Consider the following 16,627-nt stretch of genomic DNA (forward strand, 5'->3'; position numbering starts at 1 on the left):
ACTGGGTCACAAGATGAAAGTTCTACAGTCATCATCAGAGATCAAGGCAGCTGGTTTACAGTTCAGAGATTTCAGGTATTTCCCTTTAATATGCCAGAAAGTAAAAGAGGAATATCTATATAATTATTCAGTAATCACAATCATCCCCTAAATTCTAAACTCTTGGTTACAACTTGGTTTCTGGGATCCATGCTATGTTTTTCTCAGTAGCATCTATCACCATCCAATATATTTAATTGCTTATTTATTGTTTACTTTGGCCCACTAAAACATAAGCTCCTTTATAGCAGGGTCTTGCCTTATTTTCTTCACTGCTTAGCATAGAGGCTGACACTTAATAGGTATTTGGTGAATGAATTAGTGTAAGCTTATCAAATTTGATGTGGTTATCAGATCTTCCCTATTCCCAACTTCTTCCCTGGTTCTAAGATTGCACAGCCGTTTCCTTTATTTTTTTCTCTAAACCTTGCATTTCCTCGTTGTGTTTTCCCTTGTCTCTACTCTATCCCTATCTTTATAGGCCAAGCTATTATCATTGTGCTTACATTTCTGTGGGGCTCTAGTGCTTACAAAGCATTTACTTATATTTGATATTACAGATACAGATGGTCTGTGGGTATGAGTTGAGTAACTTCAGCATTAATGCTGAATTTAGGTGAAGATTGAAAAAAACTTAAAATTATAAAAGAATAAGAAATAATTAAAGTCTTCCAGGACTAAATTTATGTCTTCTAGAATATTTAGGATTCTTGTTTTATAACTACCCTTCTTTACTCTTTATTGTTTCTGCCTGGGATTTAAGAGAAAACATGAAGATCAAAGGACCCTAGTTAGGAGTAGTGCATTCCTCTTAGCTTTTCATCGATCCTTCCCTTTGTATCCATATGTGAATATTACTGGATTTGAATGAAAATCCATTTTGACTTGTCTTTTATTTATGGCTTCTACAGAATCTTGCCTCCTGGAATCCTTCAAATCCTGAATGTCTCTTACTTGTGGTGAAGGAACTCGTGCAGCAGTACCACCAATTTCAGTGCAGCCGCCTGCGAGAGAGCTCCCGCCTCATGTTTGAGTACCAGACTTTACTGGAAGAGCCACAGTATGGAGAGAATATGGAAATTTATGCTGGGAAAAAGAACAACTGGGTGAGCTAAAATAATTAATTGAGATGTCCGTTTATAGTAAACCCTAGTCATTCCCTTAAATGAACATGGTTTAGGTAGCGCATATACTTTCTCATAATTTAGAGTTTAAATGTTTATCTGCTTCATTGTGTTTCTCAAATATATCACCTGGGAAGTCTGTAAAATTCAGAGGCTCAATTTCCAACCCCAGATATTCACAAATCAGGGCCAGAGCCTGGGAACCTGCACGTGGAGGTTTCCACAGGTAGCCCACAGTCCACATTTTGAGACACTGATGAGTTTCTCCTTTTTTTCAGTGTAGAACTTCCCTGTTATCCCAGTCAGGTAAGTGAAGTCAGTAACTCTGGAGGTAGCTAGCTTATGTGGAACCTTTTATAAATTCCTTTTATAATTTCCTTGCATTGTATGGTCCTTTTAAAATACAAGTAAGTTCATCTCACTCCTCTGCCCAAAACCTTCATGTACTTTTTCTTTTTTCTCTTATGGTACAACAAGCCAAAGTCCTTTTAAGTGTCTTTAAAAGTTCTGTAGTCCCATCACCACCATCCTCCATCATAACCTCTCTCAGTTCATCTCCTGTCTTTGTCTAACTCAACTCCAGCCACACTGGCACCAAGTATGCTTCTGTCACAGGGTCTTTTTGTAGGCTCTTCCATTTTCTGGCAAGTTTCCTCCAGATACCAGTGTGGCTAATACTCTTCCTTCTGTAAGTTTTTGCTCATATGTCATCTTTTCAGGAGTACCAAATGTTAATACTCCTTTCCCCCCTTTTTACACAACTTTTTTGAGGTATAATTTACATGTCATATATTCACCAGTTTTAAGTATACAATACAACGATTTTTAGTAAATTTGCCAAGTTGTGCAGAGACTACTTGTATACATTTTTAGAATATTGGTGGACGCTGATGGTTAAGTATGTAGATGGACCTATCTGAAGGTTGAGGAGAGTGACTGGGGCAGGAAAGGGAGAGCTGGTGTTCCAGTTTGCGAAAGCTGCCATTATACAAAATACCAGAAATGGATTGGCTTTTATAAAGGGGATTTATTAGGTTACAAATTTACAGTTCTAAGGCCATAAAAGTACCCAAGCTAAGGCATCAACAAGAGGATACCATCACTGAAGAAAGGCCAATGGCATCCAGAACACCTTTGCCATCTGGGAAGGCAGGTGGCTGTTGTCTGCTGGTCCTTTGCTCTCAGGTTCTTGTTTCAAAACGGTTTTCTCCAACATGTCTCTGGGCTTTTGTCTCTCTTAGCTTCTCTGTCTCAGCTCCTGTGTATCCTTGCTTGTTCTCCCACGATGTTTCTCTCTAAGCATCTGGGGGATCCTCTCTTAGCTTCTCCAGGGTAAACTCTGGGCTTCATGTCTTAACTTAACATCTCCAAACATCTTTCTTTCTGTGTCCAACTTCTGGGTCTGTGTTGGCTCTTGGCTTCTCTCGGGGGCAAACTCTGGATTGCGTATCTTAGCTTCTCTCCAAAATGACTCTGTCAGCTTCTCTGAGCTCCTTCTCTCTGTGAGCTCTCATAAGGACTCCAGTAAACTAATCAAGACCCATCCTGAATGAATGTGGTCACACCTCCATGGAAATGTTCTTATCAAAAAGTCTCACCTACAGATGGGTGGGTCATATCGCCATGGAAACAACCTACTCAAAATGTCCCACCCTAATCAAAAGACTAATAAGTCTGCCCCCACAAGATTGTATTAAAGAACATGGCTTTTGTGGGGGACATAATAGATTCAAATCAGCACAACTGGGTAGAAGATAAGAAAACCTGATAAGATGGAAGATGAGGAGCCCCTTGAAATTCTCTAGGTGGAGAATAGGGATTTCAAAAAAGCAGGTGCAAGAAATGTGAGGTGTGACATTTAATGATTTCTACAGGGCACTCTCTTCTCTCTGCAGCATCAAAGGATATTCAGACCATTGTAGTACTAATGTAGAAGGTGCAATATTTTTGGGATATGATCCACTCACCTCTACTTTCCCTTTGTCCACAAGCTAAAATAAATAGCTTAGTGCAGGGGTTAGAATGCTATGAATCTGACCCATTGCCTGTTTCTAAATAAATAGGTTGTTTATGTGTTTCTAGATTGTCCGTTTCATCTAAGTTGTCTGATTTGTTGGTATACAGTTGTTCATAATATCCTCTTATGATCCTTTTTATTTCTGTGGAGTCAGTAGTAATGTCACCCCTCTCATTTCTGATTTTATTTACTTGTACCTTATCTCTTTTTTTATGTGTCAGTCTGGCTGTCAATTTTATTGATCTTTTCATAGAACCACATTTTGGCTTTGTTAATTCTCTCTATTGTTTTTCTATTCTCAATTTCATTTATTTCTGCTCTAATCTTTGTTATTTCTTTCCTTCTGCTTGCTTTGAGATCAGTTTGCTGTTCTTTTTCTAGTTCTTCCAGGTGCACAGTTAGGTCTTTGATTGTAGCTCTTTCTTCTTTTTTAATGTAAGCATTTAGAGCTATAAATTTACCTGTCAGCCCTGCCTTCACTGCATCCCATATGTTTTGATATGTGTGTTTTCATTTTTATTTGCCTGAAGATATTTCCTAATTTCACTTCTGATTTTCTCTTTAACCCACTGTCTGTTTACTAGTATGTTAATTTCCACATATTTGTGAATTTTCCATTTTTCCCTCTGTTATTGATTTCTAGCTTAATTCCATTGTGGTTGGAAGATATATATTGTATCATTGCAGTATTTTTGCATTTATTGAGACTAGTTTTGTGACCTAACATATATGGTCTGTTCTGGAGAATGATCCACGTACACTTGAGAAGAAAGTTTGTTTGCTTTGTAAATTTTGAGGCTTTGATGTTAGGTGCATATATATTCATATTTCTTAAATCTTCCTGTTGAATTGTCCCCTTCATCAGTACATAATGACCGTCTTTGTCCCTCATAACACGCAGCTTGACAGGGAGTGGACCCTGTGGTGGCCTACTGCTAGAGTAGGGGATGGGTGCCAGTAGCTCCTGTGCAGATGGAGCAGTTCACTGTTTTTTAGAGAAATCTGTCAGTTGTTTCCTCCTGCTTTTTCCTGCATGCTGTTTGGCCTTCGGAGTTTTGCAATAGTTATTTACCACAGTTCCTACCTGTTTAATTGTTGCTTTGGTGGAAGAACTGAGTCCTGGAGCTCCCTACTCCGCCTCTTCCCTGGAAGTACTCTGAAAGCTACTTTATTTGAAATAGGGTGTTGCTTTTCTTTCCAGGAGCAGTTTTGAAGGACTTCTTAGGATAGAAAGACAGATTTCAGGGTATCAGGAAGGAAGCTGGAAAAGAGAAAGTAATTTAGCAGATTTAGATAGTGGAGGAAGAAGGAAAAAGACACATTAGGTATGATGTCACCAACATGGTAACATAAACAGCTACAGAAAACCTCTCCCCAGAGTTTCAGTGGGAAAAAGGACAATTCTCACTTGTTTGGTACTCTAGAAGAAGGTATAGACTGGAGAAGGATCCCACAAATGCTGAATCAAAGAAAGAGAAAAATATCAACTTGCTGTTTTGGCTGAGAAATAAGATGACCCAACTGTCAAAGCAATGCCCTGAAACAAACCTAGGTCTTGCTGGCCAGCAAAAAGCAGAGCACTCCTGGGCCGGCTACTGGCTGGGGAAATTGAACTTCTAAGTCCCCCAGCCTGAGGTCTTTTCCACCCAGGAGCCTAGGAATCACCAGACACATTGTGCCCACAGGTGGGGTCTCAGCCAAGGTGCATAGTACCCATCCCCTACCCCTGGAGTCAAAAGCTTCCAGCACACATGGAGAACTGTGGCCCTGACTGGATTGTTGCCTGGTTGGGTTCCAACCTAGTGGGCTGCCACAGTCAGGGAGAGGCAGTGTTGTGGGGAAGAGGTGGCCCAAGAGCACCATCTGCTGGGAGGACAGGGAAAGTGCAGTCTCTTTGCCCAGCTTTTCTGCCCAGCCCCTAACAGACTCCCAAAAAGGGTGGTACCTCATGTGTGAGGTCCCAGTCATAGTTTGGCTGAGAATTAATGACAAACCAAGTGACAAAGGAGACATTCAACACAAACCCAAGCAACTACAAAATCTTAGATGAGTGAGGGAAATCGGTTTTCAGAATAACCTTATCGAGATTATCAAATGCCAAGAAATCAGCAAAAAAATCACAAAGCACATGAAGAAGCAACATATCGCCAGACCAAATGACCAAATTTAAAAGCTGGAGGAAACACAGAATTTGGAACAGCCAATCAAAGATGTGCATTAAAATCTCCTAAATAACTTCAGTTAGTTGGCTAAAAAGATAAAGAATATCAAGAATACACTTGAAAACCATAAAGAAGAATTTGAAAGAAAAAATAGAAAAATAGATCTTTCAAAAATGAAATATACTGTAAATCAAATTAAAAATATACTAGAGACACACAACAGCAGATTTAAAGAGGCAGAAGAAAGAATAAGCAAAGTAGAGGAAAGAGCAACTGAATTTGAACACACAAAAGAACAAATGGTGAAAAAGATAGAAAAATTTGAATTGGTGCTCAGGTAAATGATTGACAACACAAAGCTCACAAATATAAGAGTTGGTGCCCCAGAAGAAGAAGAGAAGAGCAAAGGGCTAGGAAGATTATTTGAGGAGATAATTGGGGATAATTTCCCAATCCTTATGAAAGACATAAATATGCAAATCAAAGAAGCCCAATGGACTCCAAATAGAGTAAATCCAACTAGACCCACTCCAAGACAAATACTAATCAGCCTGTTAAGTGCTGAAGAGAAACATCAAGTGCTGAAAGCAGCAAGAGAAAAGTGAATCACCACATGCAAGGGAAGCCACATAAGACTAAGTGCTGACTATTCATTGGGCACCATGGAGAGAGAAGGCAGTGGCATGATATATTTAAAATACTGAAAGAGAAAAATTGCCAGCTGAGAATTCTTAATCCAGCAAAGTTGTCCTTCAAAAGTGAGGGAGACGGGTGTAAATCTCCCTGGCAGTGTGGATATGACTCCCAAAGATGAATCTGGACCTGGCATTATGGGATTGAGAACATCATCTTGACCAAAAGGGGAATGTGAAATGAAACAAAATAAAGTTTCAGTGGCCAAGAAATTTCAATTATATTCGAAGATCACTCTGATGGGCATTCTTAGGTACTATATGGATTAATTCCTTTTAAGTTTTAATGCATTGGAATAGCTAGAAGTAAATACCTGAAACTATCAAGCTGCAACCCGGTAGCCTTGACTCTTGAAGATGATTGTATGGCAATGTAGCTTACAAGGGGTGATAGTGTGATTGTGAAAGCCTTATTGATCACACTCCCTTTAAACACTGTGTGAATGGATGAGTAGAAAAATGGGGACAAAAACTGGGTGAAAAATAGGGTGGAAGAGGGGGATGATTTGGGTGTTCTTTTTCACTTTCATTTTTTATTCTTATTGTTGCTTTTTCTGGCATAAGGAAAATGTTAAAAAAATAGATTGGGATGAGGAATGCACAACTATATGATGGTACTGTGAACAGTTGACTGTACACCATGGATATGTGAATATAGCTCAATAAAACTGAATTAAAAAAAAGTCATGGAGAGTTTAAAATTTTCCCAGATAAATGAATGCTAAGAGAATTTGTTAACAAGAGACCTGCTGTACAAGAAATACTAAAGGGAGTTCTGTCAGCTGGGGGAAAAAGAAAAAAAAAGACTGGGGGGAGAGAGGTCTGGAGGAGGGCACAGAATTGTAGAATATTATTAAAGGTAACTTAAGGATAAAAAGAGAGAGAGAGAGAAAATAGATAAGACAAATAAAACCAAAGTTTGATTGAATCAATAACTGCCTTTACAGTAATAATTTTGAAGTTAGTGGATTAAAAGACCCAGATGGGCAGAATGGATTAAAAAATATGGTCCATCACTATGCTGTTTAAATGTAAATATGTCAGAAGAGACAAGAAAGGACACTATATATTAATAAAAGGGGCAATTCACCAAGAAGAATTAACAATCATAAATGTTAATTTATGCACCCAATTAAGGAGCGCCAAAGTACCTGAGGCAAACACTGGCATAACTGTAGGGAGCAATAGATATTTCTATAATAATAGTGGGGATTTCAACATACCACTCCTTTTTTTTTAATCTTATTTTTTTTGTGGAGTATAGCATATGTACATAGAAGTGATAACTTTCCAAGTGCAATTTAACAAGTAATTCGAGAGCAAATTTCAAAGAATGTTATGGGTTACAGTACCATAGTTTCAGTTATTTCCTTATTGTGTAATATGACATATATGTAAACCAAAAATACTATGAATTATGGTACCATAGTTTTAATTATTTTCTTATTGTGAGGTATAACACATATACAAAAGGTTATAACTTTCAGATTACAATTTAACAAGTAGCTATCAAACAAATTTTAAAGAATGCTAGGAATTACAGTTCTATCACTGTCTTCTATAGATAGAACAACCAGACGAGGATCAATAAGGAAATAGAGAACCTAAACAATATGATAATGAACTAGACCTAACAGACATATATAAATTGTTGCACCCCAAAACACCAGGATATACATTCTTCTCAAGTGCTCATGGAACATTCTCCAGGATAGATCATATACTGGGGCCCAAGAAAGGTCTTAGTAATTTTAAAACGATTGAAATTATTCAAAGCACTTTCTCTGATCATAATGGAATGAAGGTGGCAATCAATAGCCACTGAAGAACCAGAACTTTTAAAACTATATGGAGGTTAAAGAACACATTCTTAAACAATCAGTGGATCAAAGAAGAAATTGCAAGAGAAATCAATAAATATCTGGAGACGAATGAAAACAATAACATAACATATCAAAACTTATGGGATGCAGCAAAAGCAGTTCTGAGAGGGAAATTTATTACCATAAATGCATACATTAAAAAGGAGGAAAGAGCTAAAACCAACAGCCTAATTGAATAATTGAAGAAACTAGAGAAATAGCAGCAAACTAACTCTAAAGCAAGATTAAGAAAAGAAATAACAAAGATTAAAGTGGAAATAAATGAATTGGAGAACAAAAAAATCAATAGACAGCACCATTAAAACCAAGACTTGGTCTTTGAGAAGATCAACAAGATTGACAAAACATTAACTAGACTGACAAAGTGAAAAAGAGAGAAGATTCAAATAAGTAAAATCAGAAATGAGGGGGGTTGTCATTACCATGGATCCCAAAGAAATTAAAAAAAAAATTATAAGAGGATGCTATGAACAACTGTTTGCCAACAAACTAGACAACTTAGATTAAATAGATAATTTCCTAGAAAAACATGAACAACATATACTGACTCAAAAAGAAATTGAAGACCTCAACAATCAATCACAAGTAAAGAGTCAATCAGTCACCGAAAACATCCCTACAAAGGAAGGCCCAGGACCAGATAGCTTCACGGGAATTTTACCAACATTTCAAGAAGAACTAACACCATTCTTGCTCAAAGTCTTCCAAAAATTGAAGAAAAGGGAATCTACCTAACTTATTCTGTGAAGGACACATCACTCTAATAACAAAACCTGATAAAAATACCACAAGAAAGGAAAACTACAGACCATTCTCTCTAACTAATATAGATGCAAAAATTCTCAGCAAAATGCTTGCAAATTGAATCCAACGGCACATTAAAAGAATTATAAACCACGACCAAGTGGGGTTTATTCCAGGCATGCAAGGGTGGTTCAATACTAGAAAATCAATCACTGTAATACAACATATTAACAAATCAAAAGGGAAAAATGTTGATCTTAATTGATGCAGAAAAGGCAACTGACAAAATTCAGCATCCTTTCTTGGTAAAAACACTTTAAAAAATAGGAGTTGAAGGAAACTTCCTCAGTATGATAAAGGGAATATGTGAAAAACCCGTAGTCAGCATGTACTGAGCAGTGAGAGACTGAAAGCCTTCCCACTAAAATCAGAAATGAGACAAGGAGGCCCACTGTCACCACTGTTAGTCAACATTGTGCTAGAAGTTCTAGCTCAAGTGGTTATGCAAGAACAAGAACTAAAACACATCCAAATTAGAAAGGAAGAAGTAAATCTCTCATTATTTGCAGATGTCTTGATCCTACATTTGGAAAATCCCAAGAAATCTACCACAAAGCTACTTGAGCTAATAAATGCAGCAAAGTGGCGGGATACAAGATTAATGCGCAAAAATCAGTGTTTTTATACACTAGTAATGACCTGAGGAGGGAATTAAGATAAAAATTCCATTCACAATAGCAACTAAAATAATCAAGTATCTAGGAATGAACTTAACCAAGGATGTAAAGGACCTGTACATAGAAAACTGTAAAACATTGCTAAAAAAAATCAAAGAAGACCTAAATAAGTGTGTTCATCGTTAGGAAGGCTAAATGTCATTAAGATGTCAATTCTACCCCAACTGATCTACAGATTCAATGCAATACCAAGCAAAATTCCAACAACCTACTCTGCAGATTTGGAAAAGTTAGTTACTAAATTTATTTGGAAGGAAAAGGGGGAATAGCCAAAAGCATCCTAAAAAGAAAGAATGAGGTGGGAGGACTTAACACTTCCTTACTTTAAAGCTTATTATAAAGCTACAGTGGTCAAAGCAGCATGGTATTGGCACAAAGATAGACATATTGATCAATGGAATTGAATTGCGAGTTTAGAAATACATCCTCAGATCTATGGTCCACTGAACTAGAACAGAATAGTCTCTTTAATAAATGGGGCTGGGAGAACTGGACATCCATATCCAAAGGAATGAAATAGAACTCCTACCTCACATCCTATACAAAAATTGACTCAAAGTGGATCAAGGGCCTCAATATAAGAGCCAGTACCATAAAACCCTTAGAAGAAAATATAGGGAAACATCTTCGAGACCAAGTGATAGGAAGTAGCTGCTTAGACCTTACACCCGATGTACAAGCAATGAAAGAAAAAAAAATAGATAAATGGGGACTCCTCAAGATTGAACACTTCTGTGCTTCAAAGGACTTTGTCAGAAAGGTGAAGAGGCAGCCAACTCAATGGTAGAGAATATTTGTAAACCATATGTCTGATACTGGTTTGATATCCAGTATACGTAAAGAGATCTTACACCTCAACAACAAAAGGACAAACAATTCAATTGTAAAAGGGGAAAAAGATATGAATAGACATTTTTCCAAAGAGGAAATACAAATGGCTAAAAAGCACACGAAAAGATGTTCACCTTCATTAGCCGTTAGGGAAATGCAAATCAAAACCACAATGAGATATCATCTCATACCTTTAAGAATGGCTGCTATTAAACCAACAGGAAAACTACAAATGTTGGAGAGGATGTGGAGAAATAGGAACACTTATTCACTGCTGCTGGTTATGTAAAATGGTACAGCCGCTATGGAAGACAGTTTGGCAGTTTCTCAGAAAATTAAATTTTGAGTTGCTCTACAGCCTGGCAATTCCACTACTCCCTATATACCCAGAAAATCTGGAAGCAGGGACATGAACAAACATATGCACAGCAACATTTATAGTGGCATTCTTCACCATTGCCAAAAATGGAAATAATCCAAGAGTCCATTAACAAGACGTGGAATATACATGCAATGGAATATTATGCATCAGTAAAAAGGAATGAAGTCCTGAAGCATGTGATAACATGGATGAACCTTTAGGACATCCTGCTGAGTGAAATAAGCCACACACAAAAAGACAGATATTGTTTGATTTTACTGATGTGAACTAACTAGAACATGTAAACTTAGAGTTTTAAAATGTAGAATATAGGGTACTAGAGATAGAAGCTAGAGAAGGGGGAGTGGTTACCTAATATGTATAGAATTGTTAACGAGGTTGAACTTAAAGGTTTGATAATGGATAGAGATGTTGGTAGCTCATTATTGGGGTTATAAGTGATAGTGCCATATTGTAGGTGAATCTGAAAGTGGTTGTTTAAAGTCATGTATGTAAATAAGTTCTTGCATGAATTACTACAGATGTAAAAAATAAATAATAGAAGGATTCATGGGAAAAACATAGCTATTGCAAACTATCGACTTTAGTTAATAGTAATATTTCAGTATTCTTTCATCAACAGTAAAAAATTTACTACACCAATACTATGGGTCAACAATAGTGGGGGAAAGGGGGTATGGGAGGATTTGGGGTTTTGTTTTTCATTCTTATTTCTGTTCTAGAGTAATGAAGATGTTCTAAAATTGATCATGGGGATAGATGGTCTTTCATTCCTGGCTGTGAGGATATAGTACATATTCTGGTGCTCTCAGTCAGCCATATTTAGCAGCGAATGCAAGCAACCTCTCTCATAATCTCGCTTTAGTTTATGCTGCTTCGGGGTTATCCCCTAATGGCATTTGACTTATGGCCATCCAGCGATAAACTTGTAGTCACTTATTTGAAAAGGATGTAGCATGGTAGTTGAATAAGTACACTCCAAGGACTTGGCCAGATTTATTTGTTTTTGGTTTTCACCACAACGGAACTATTATTGAATTGAACGTGATTTAAATAAATGAACTCATGACAGATTTTCACATTTTTTATGTTTTTATAGTGGGATTTTGTTATATTGAATTTTTACTTGTATATTCATGGATGTACTTAGAATCTTGCTCACAATAGTTCATTCCTCAGGTTTGCCTCATTCATAAAAAGTAACTGTTTGTGTATGTGTGTGTGTGTTTGTATACCTAAAATTGCTTTGTATTTCAAGACTTTAAAGGTGGAGATGATAACTTTTTCAATCTTACTGACATTAATAAAAACTTTATTATTGTTTTTCAGTAAATAGAGAGTAGAAAAACCTTTAGCAGTAGGCTGCATCAAGTGGAAAGGACCTTGTTTTCTGGAAGCTTATGAAAGCTTATGAAATCTTTTCCGTTTACTTTGCCTACATTTTACAAAGCAGCACATGCAGGAAGGACTAGCACTGTACCATCCACTTGTGTTTTGGGGGACACTTGCTTATTCTGAAATATTGGGTGCTTTGTCTCATTTCTCCAATGGCTGTTTGCATGTAGGGAGCATCTCTTGCACAGTATTCTTGGCATGAAAGGAATGTACAAGTGGCTTCAAACGACCAGCTGATTTGGACTTTTCAAGCCTTCTCTCCATGTATTAAAAGGAAAAAGATGAAAAATCCTGTATTTGAAGTGTTCCTCAAGAAGAGTCCTCAGATTTTTTGACTTTTGGGAAACATACTTTTGACTTATTCTGTTCCCCAAAAAGGTTTCACATTTTTCAATTATCTTCAGTGAATTTCTGGTACTAATTTATTTACTGCAAAGGACTGTGGATATGGTGCTGATTAGATCATGTACGCACATCAGCCAAACAGAATTCTTCCCTGAGAATTTGGAGTTAATGTTGAGAGAGTGAGATCAGGCTCTTTTTGAGTAACGGGACCTTTTTCTCTCATATTGTCTAATATAGAGAAGCAGAAATTGATAAATGCAGAGAAAATTGGATGAACCACACAGAGGAGGAGAGATAAGAGACAAAGAGAAAATTCTGTGGGTAATTGGAATCCTTGGACCTGACTCTGCTGAATTTGTATTCCTAGGTGTCATGCCATACTCCATATCCTTCTAATCAATTTTAATAAATTATCTTTTATTTGCTCAAGTTAGTTTGAACTGGGATTATGTCACTTGAAACTAAGAATCTTGACTAAATTATTTCCAAAGCGTATTTTGTTTAATTGTTTGTCTCAAGAAGACTTCAAGCAATTCAAAGACAGAGACTGTATTTTGCCTTAAGCGCTCCATTATTTGGCGCAGTAGGTGCTCCGAGAATTTTTTTAAAATTCAATTTTATTGAGATGTATTCACAAACCATACAATCATCTACGTGTATAATCAGTTGTTCATAGTACCATTATATAGTTGTGCATTCATCACCACAATTTTTGAACATTTTCATTACCACAAAAAAAGTATAAGAATAAAAATTAAAGTAAAAAAGAACACCCAAAACATCCCATATCCCCCATCCCTCCCTATTATTCATTTATTTTTTGTCCTTGTTTTTCTACTCATCTGTCCATACACTGGATAAAGGGAGTAGGAGTCACAAGGTTTTCACAGTCACACACTCATGCAGTAAAAGCTATATAGTTATACAATCATCTTCAAGAATTAAGTTTGACAGCTTCAGGTATTTCCTTCTAGCTATTCCAATAACTAAAAACTAAAAAGGGATATCTATATAATGCATAAGACTAACCTCCAGATTGACCTCTCGACTATTTGAAATCTCTCAGTCACTGAAATGTTATTTTCTTTCATTTCTCTTCCCCCTTCTGATCCAAGAAGGCTGTCTCAATCCCATGAAACCAGGACCAAGCTCATCCCCACAAGTCATGTCCCACGTTGCCAGGGAGGTTTATACCCCTGGTAGTCATGTTCCACATCAGGGGGCGTGCAATGAGTTTGCCTGCAGAGTTGGCTTAAAGAGAGAGGCCGCATCTGAGCAACAAAAGAGGTTCTCATGAAATGTTTTTTGAATGAGTTAATTAATGAATTGTGAACATCTCATTATACACACTTCTAATTTTAGTTCTTAAATTCCTTTTACTTAATTTTTTGAGTGGGTAATATACTCATATCTTTCAAAAATCAAAATATCTAAAAAGGTATATAGTAAAAAAAAGTCTCCCTCCCATTGTTGTTCTGTATGCATTCCAATCCCTTTATTTTCCTGCCCCAGATTAACACTCTCATTAGTTTCTAGTGTAGCTTTTCAGAGTTTCTTTATGCCAATACAAGTATAGCAAATACAAGTATATGTATTATTTTTCCCCTTTTAATGCAAATGAAACATATTGTACACTTCATTTTGCACCTTGATTTTTGACTTTCTGTAACTCTAGAGAGAGAGCTATATACATAGCTGTTTTACAGTTGTACCCATTATTACATTGTATAATTGAACCATAATTTATTAAATCTGAACTCTATTGTTTGACATTACAGTTGTTTCTAATGTTTTGCTATTGCAAACAATCCTGTAAGAAATAGTCTTACACATAGGCATTTTGCATGTATTCTAGATAGATACATTGATAAGATAAAATAAGTAGATAAGACAAATAACTGGAAGTAGAATTGATGGGACAAATACTGTGTTTATAATTTTATTGCCAAAATGCCCTTGGTAAACTTTTTATCAATGCATTAACCCAGCAGTAATCAATAGTATTGTTAATAGTTTATTAACATATTTGTAGATTTCGGTCAGGTTCTTCCTCTACTATTGACCAACTTACTCCTATTGATCTAATCTACAAATAATAACTATAAACTGTGAAGAAAATATAAAGCCATCTGCTTGAAGGCATTGGAGAGTGATCAAAAGCAGGCAGGTACTTTATGGATGTTGGTACTTGGAAGAAGGGGATGCATTAGCTAGTTTCTCATTTTGCCCCAGTTAGCATGGCCAAAATCCAGATTGGAAAACCCACAGTCTTGTTGGCTTGGAGAACAAGAGGACAGAGTTCAAGATGATCACAGCAACTGGAAAGGCGGGGGTGGGTGGGGGGGATATCCCAGGATGTTAATTATACATATACATGTAGGACATACAAATGAATTTGCCAAGGAACAATTTCCAGATGTAGTTTTTTGGTTGTCCAAATTCATTTGAAGAATCACCCTTACCAGATTGTAACCCGGCTAAGTTATAGTCACTCTTGAGTGTTTCTTAGGTTTTAGTTATCTAAGATACATGAGCAGTCAATTTCAGATAAAAAAAAAGATTGTTTATTGACAAGAGAACAATCTCCCAGAGAGGAAGTAACATTTCTTCTGATAGAAATGTTACAGTACAGCCTGGGTTTGGGATCCATTCTGCCCAAGATGTTTACCTGTCTCTTCTAAAAGGAGAAGAGATCTGTGACAGTTTCTATTGCCAGAAGAAAAGCTTAGACCTAATAAATTGCCAAAATGCAGTCTTGTTAGTTTAAGTTGCTTGCCAAGAGACTATAACTTGAAAAGAAGAGGGGATGCACACAGGTATTGCTAATGCTGGGGAAATTGCCATTAAGGCAGTTGGCAGAAATGCTGACATTTTAACAGTCATAGGTCAGATAATTTTCTACATCTCTCCAAGAGAAAATGTGACCAAGGATTGGCACACACACACACACACACACACACACACACACGCACACACACACACAAAATCAAATTATTCTGTTCACTTGGCTGCATTTGAATGTCTCATTTCAGCTTACAGGAAAGATTGCTATGGAAGCAGTCTTTGATATTTCAACAGAGTAACCGTAAATTGCTTTGAATAACTGTTGAAACTACAAATTTATAAACAAGGGACAGCCATCGTCTGAGGTAGAATTCAGAAAGGATTTTTCACTTGTATTTTCCTCTTCATATGTTGCTTGTAAGTTAACTTTTACATTAAGTTATGTTTTTAAATCACCATTTACTCAGTGTTACAGAGGAAGATTAGCTTACAGGTGGCAAGGAAAATCAGTGGCAGAATTGAAAGCTGAATTCTTGAGTCTTGGTTTCCATTGCTATTAGAAACAACTGCTAATTTCTTTATTCTTTCAATTGAAAAACAAAGAATGCACAGTGGCTGGCTATAATGTGCTATTTATGGTTTCCAGTTGATCAAATTCTTTTTACAGTCTTAATTTTGATTTTTTTAGATTATGAACTTAATTGTGTAAATCAGCATGTTGCCAATAAACACAGATTTATATTAGTCCAGGGATCAACATCTCTCTGTCTCTTTTTAAAAAAATAAATTTAGTTGTATAAATCAGCCTTTTGCCAATAAACACAAATTTATATTAGTTCTAGCTTTGAGAAGGGATAAAGTAAGGATTGTCTGAACATTTTTAAAAGAATGCTGGTCTAAAATAACTGGTAGAATAGAAATATATTGTACTAACTAAAATAGGGCAAAAGAGCTAAAATGCGCTGTATGGACTAAAATAACTGGTTAGTTCAAATGAGGCCAAGTGCTAAATATGTAAATATCTTTCCTATTACCTTACATGTACAAGTCTTTCTAATTTTTTTAATCCCACGTTTCACTCCTTTTGTTGTTTTTTCGAAACAAAATATAAGAGTCATTGAGTTTAATAAACGAAAAGTTTTGAGGCCGAGATTTTATATTAGTAGGTAGAAATCGCTGTTTATTGATTGGTAGGTGGTTTTCTTCTACAAATTGGAAATGAAGAAGAGATTAATTGAATTTGGCTTGTTATTGCCTGTCCAGGCTCTTCTAACCACATGGTGGTGTTTAAAGATCTGTTCCAACTTCCTTAGCAATGACTTGACACATGTAAATACATGTAATAGCCATTTTAGTGTTCACCAATTTTACCCTTGATTCTGTCCAGAATGACTGTCGCACATCCTTTAAAGGTCTATAAATTGCTCCCTATCGAGAAGAGAGTTTCTAGGTGACCCTTAATATTTTGCTTGTTTGCTCCAGCAACACTGGC

The 16,627-nt window shown here is 36.5% G+C and overlaps 1 protein-coding gene across 3 annotated transcripts in view; it reads left to right on the forward strand.

Moving 5' to 3' along the window:
• Positions 1-16,627, forward strand: part of BABAM2 (BRISC and BRCA1 A complex member 2) — a 514,378-nt gene that overhangs the window by 171,987 nt on the left and 325,764 nt on the right. For all 3 annotated transcript variants that reach the window (XR_005213277.1, XM_037812636.1, XM_037812635.1), the window contains exon 5: positions 951-1,145. Coding sequence is in view for 2 of the 3 variants with exons in the window: in XM_037812636.1 (XP_037668564.1) it covers positions 951-1,145 (195 nt within the window). In the remaining variant the exon portion in view is untranslated. The remainder of the gene's footprint in view (positions 1-950; positions 1,146-16,627) is intronic.

Source organism: Choloepus didactylus, chromosome 20 (assembly GCF_015220235.1).
Source record: "Choloepus didactylus isolate mChoDid1 chromosome 20, mChoDid1.pri, whole genome shotgun sequence".
In the NCBI taxonomy this organism is placed as follows: Eukaryota; Metazoa; Chordata; class Mammalia; order Pilosa; family Megalonychidae; genus Choloepus; species Choloepus didactylus.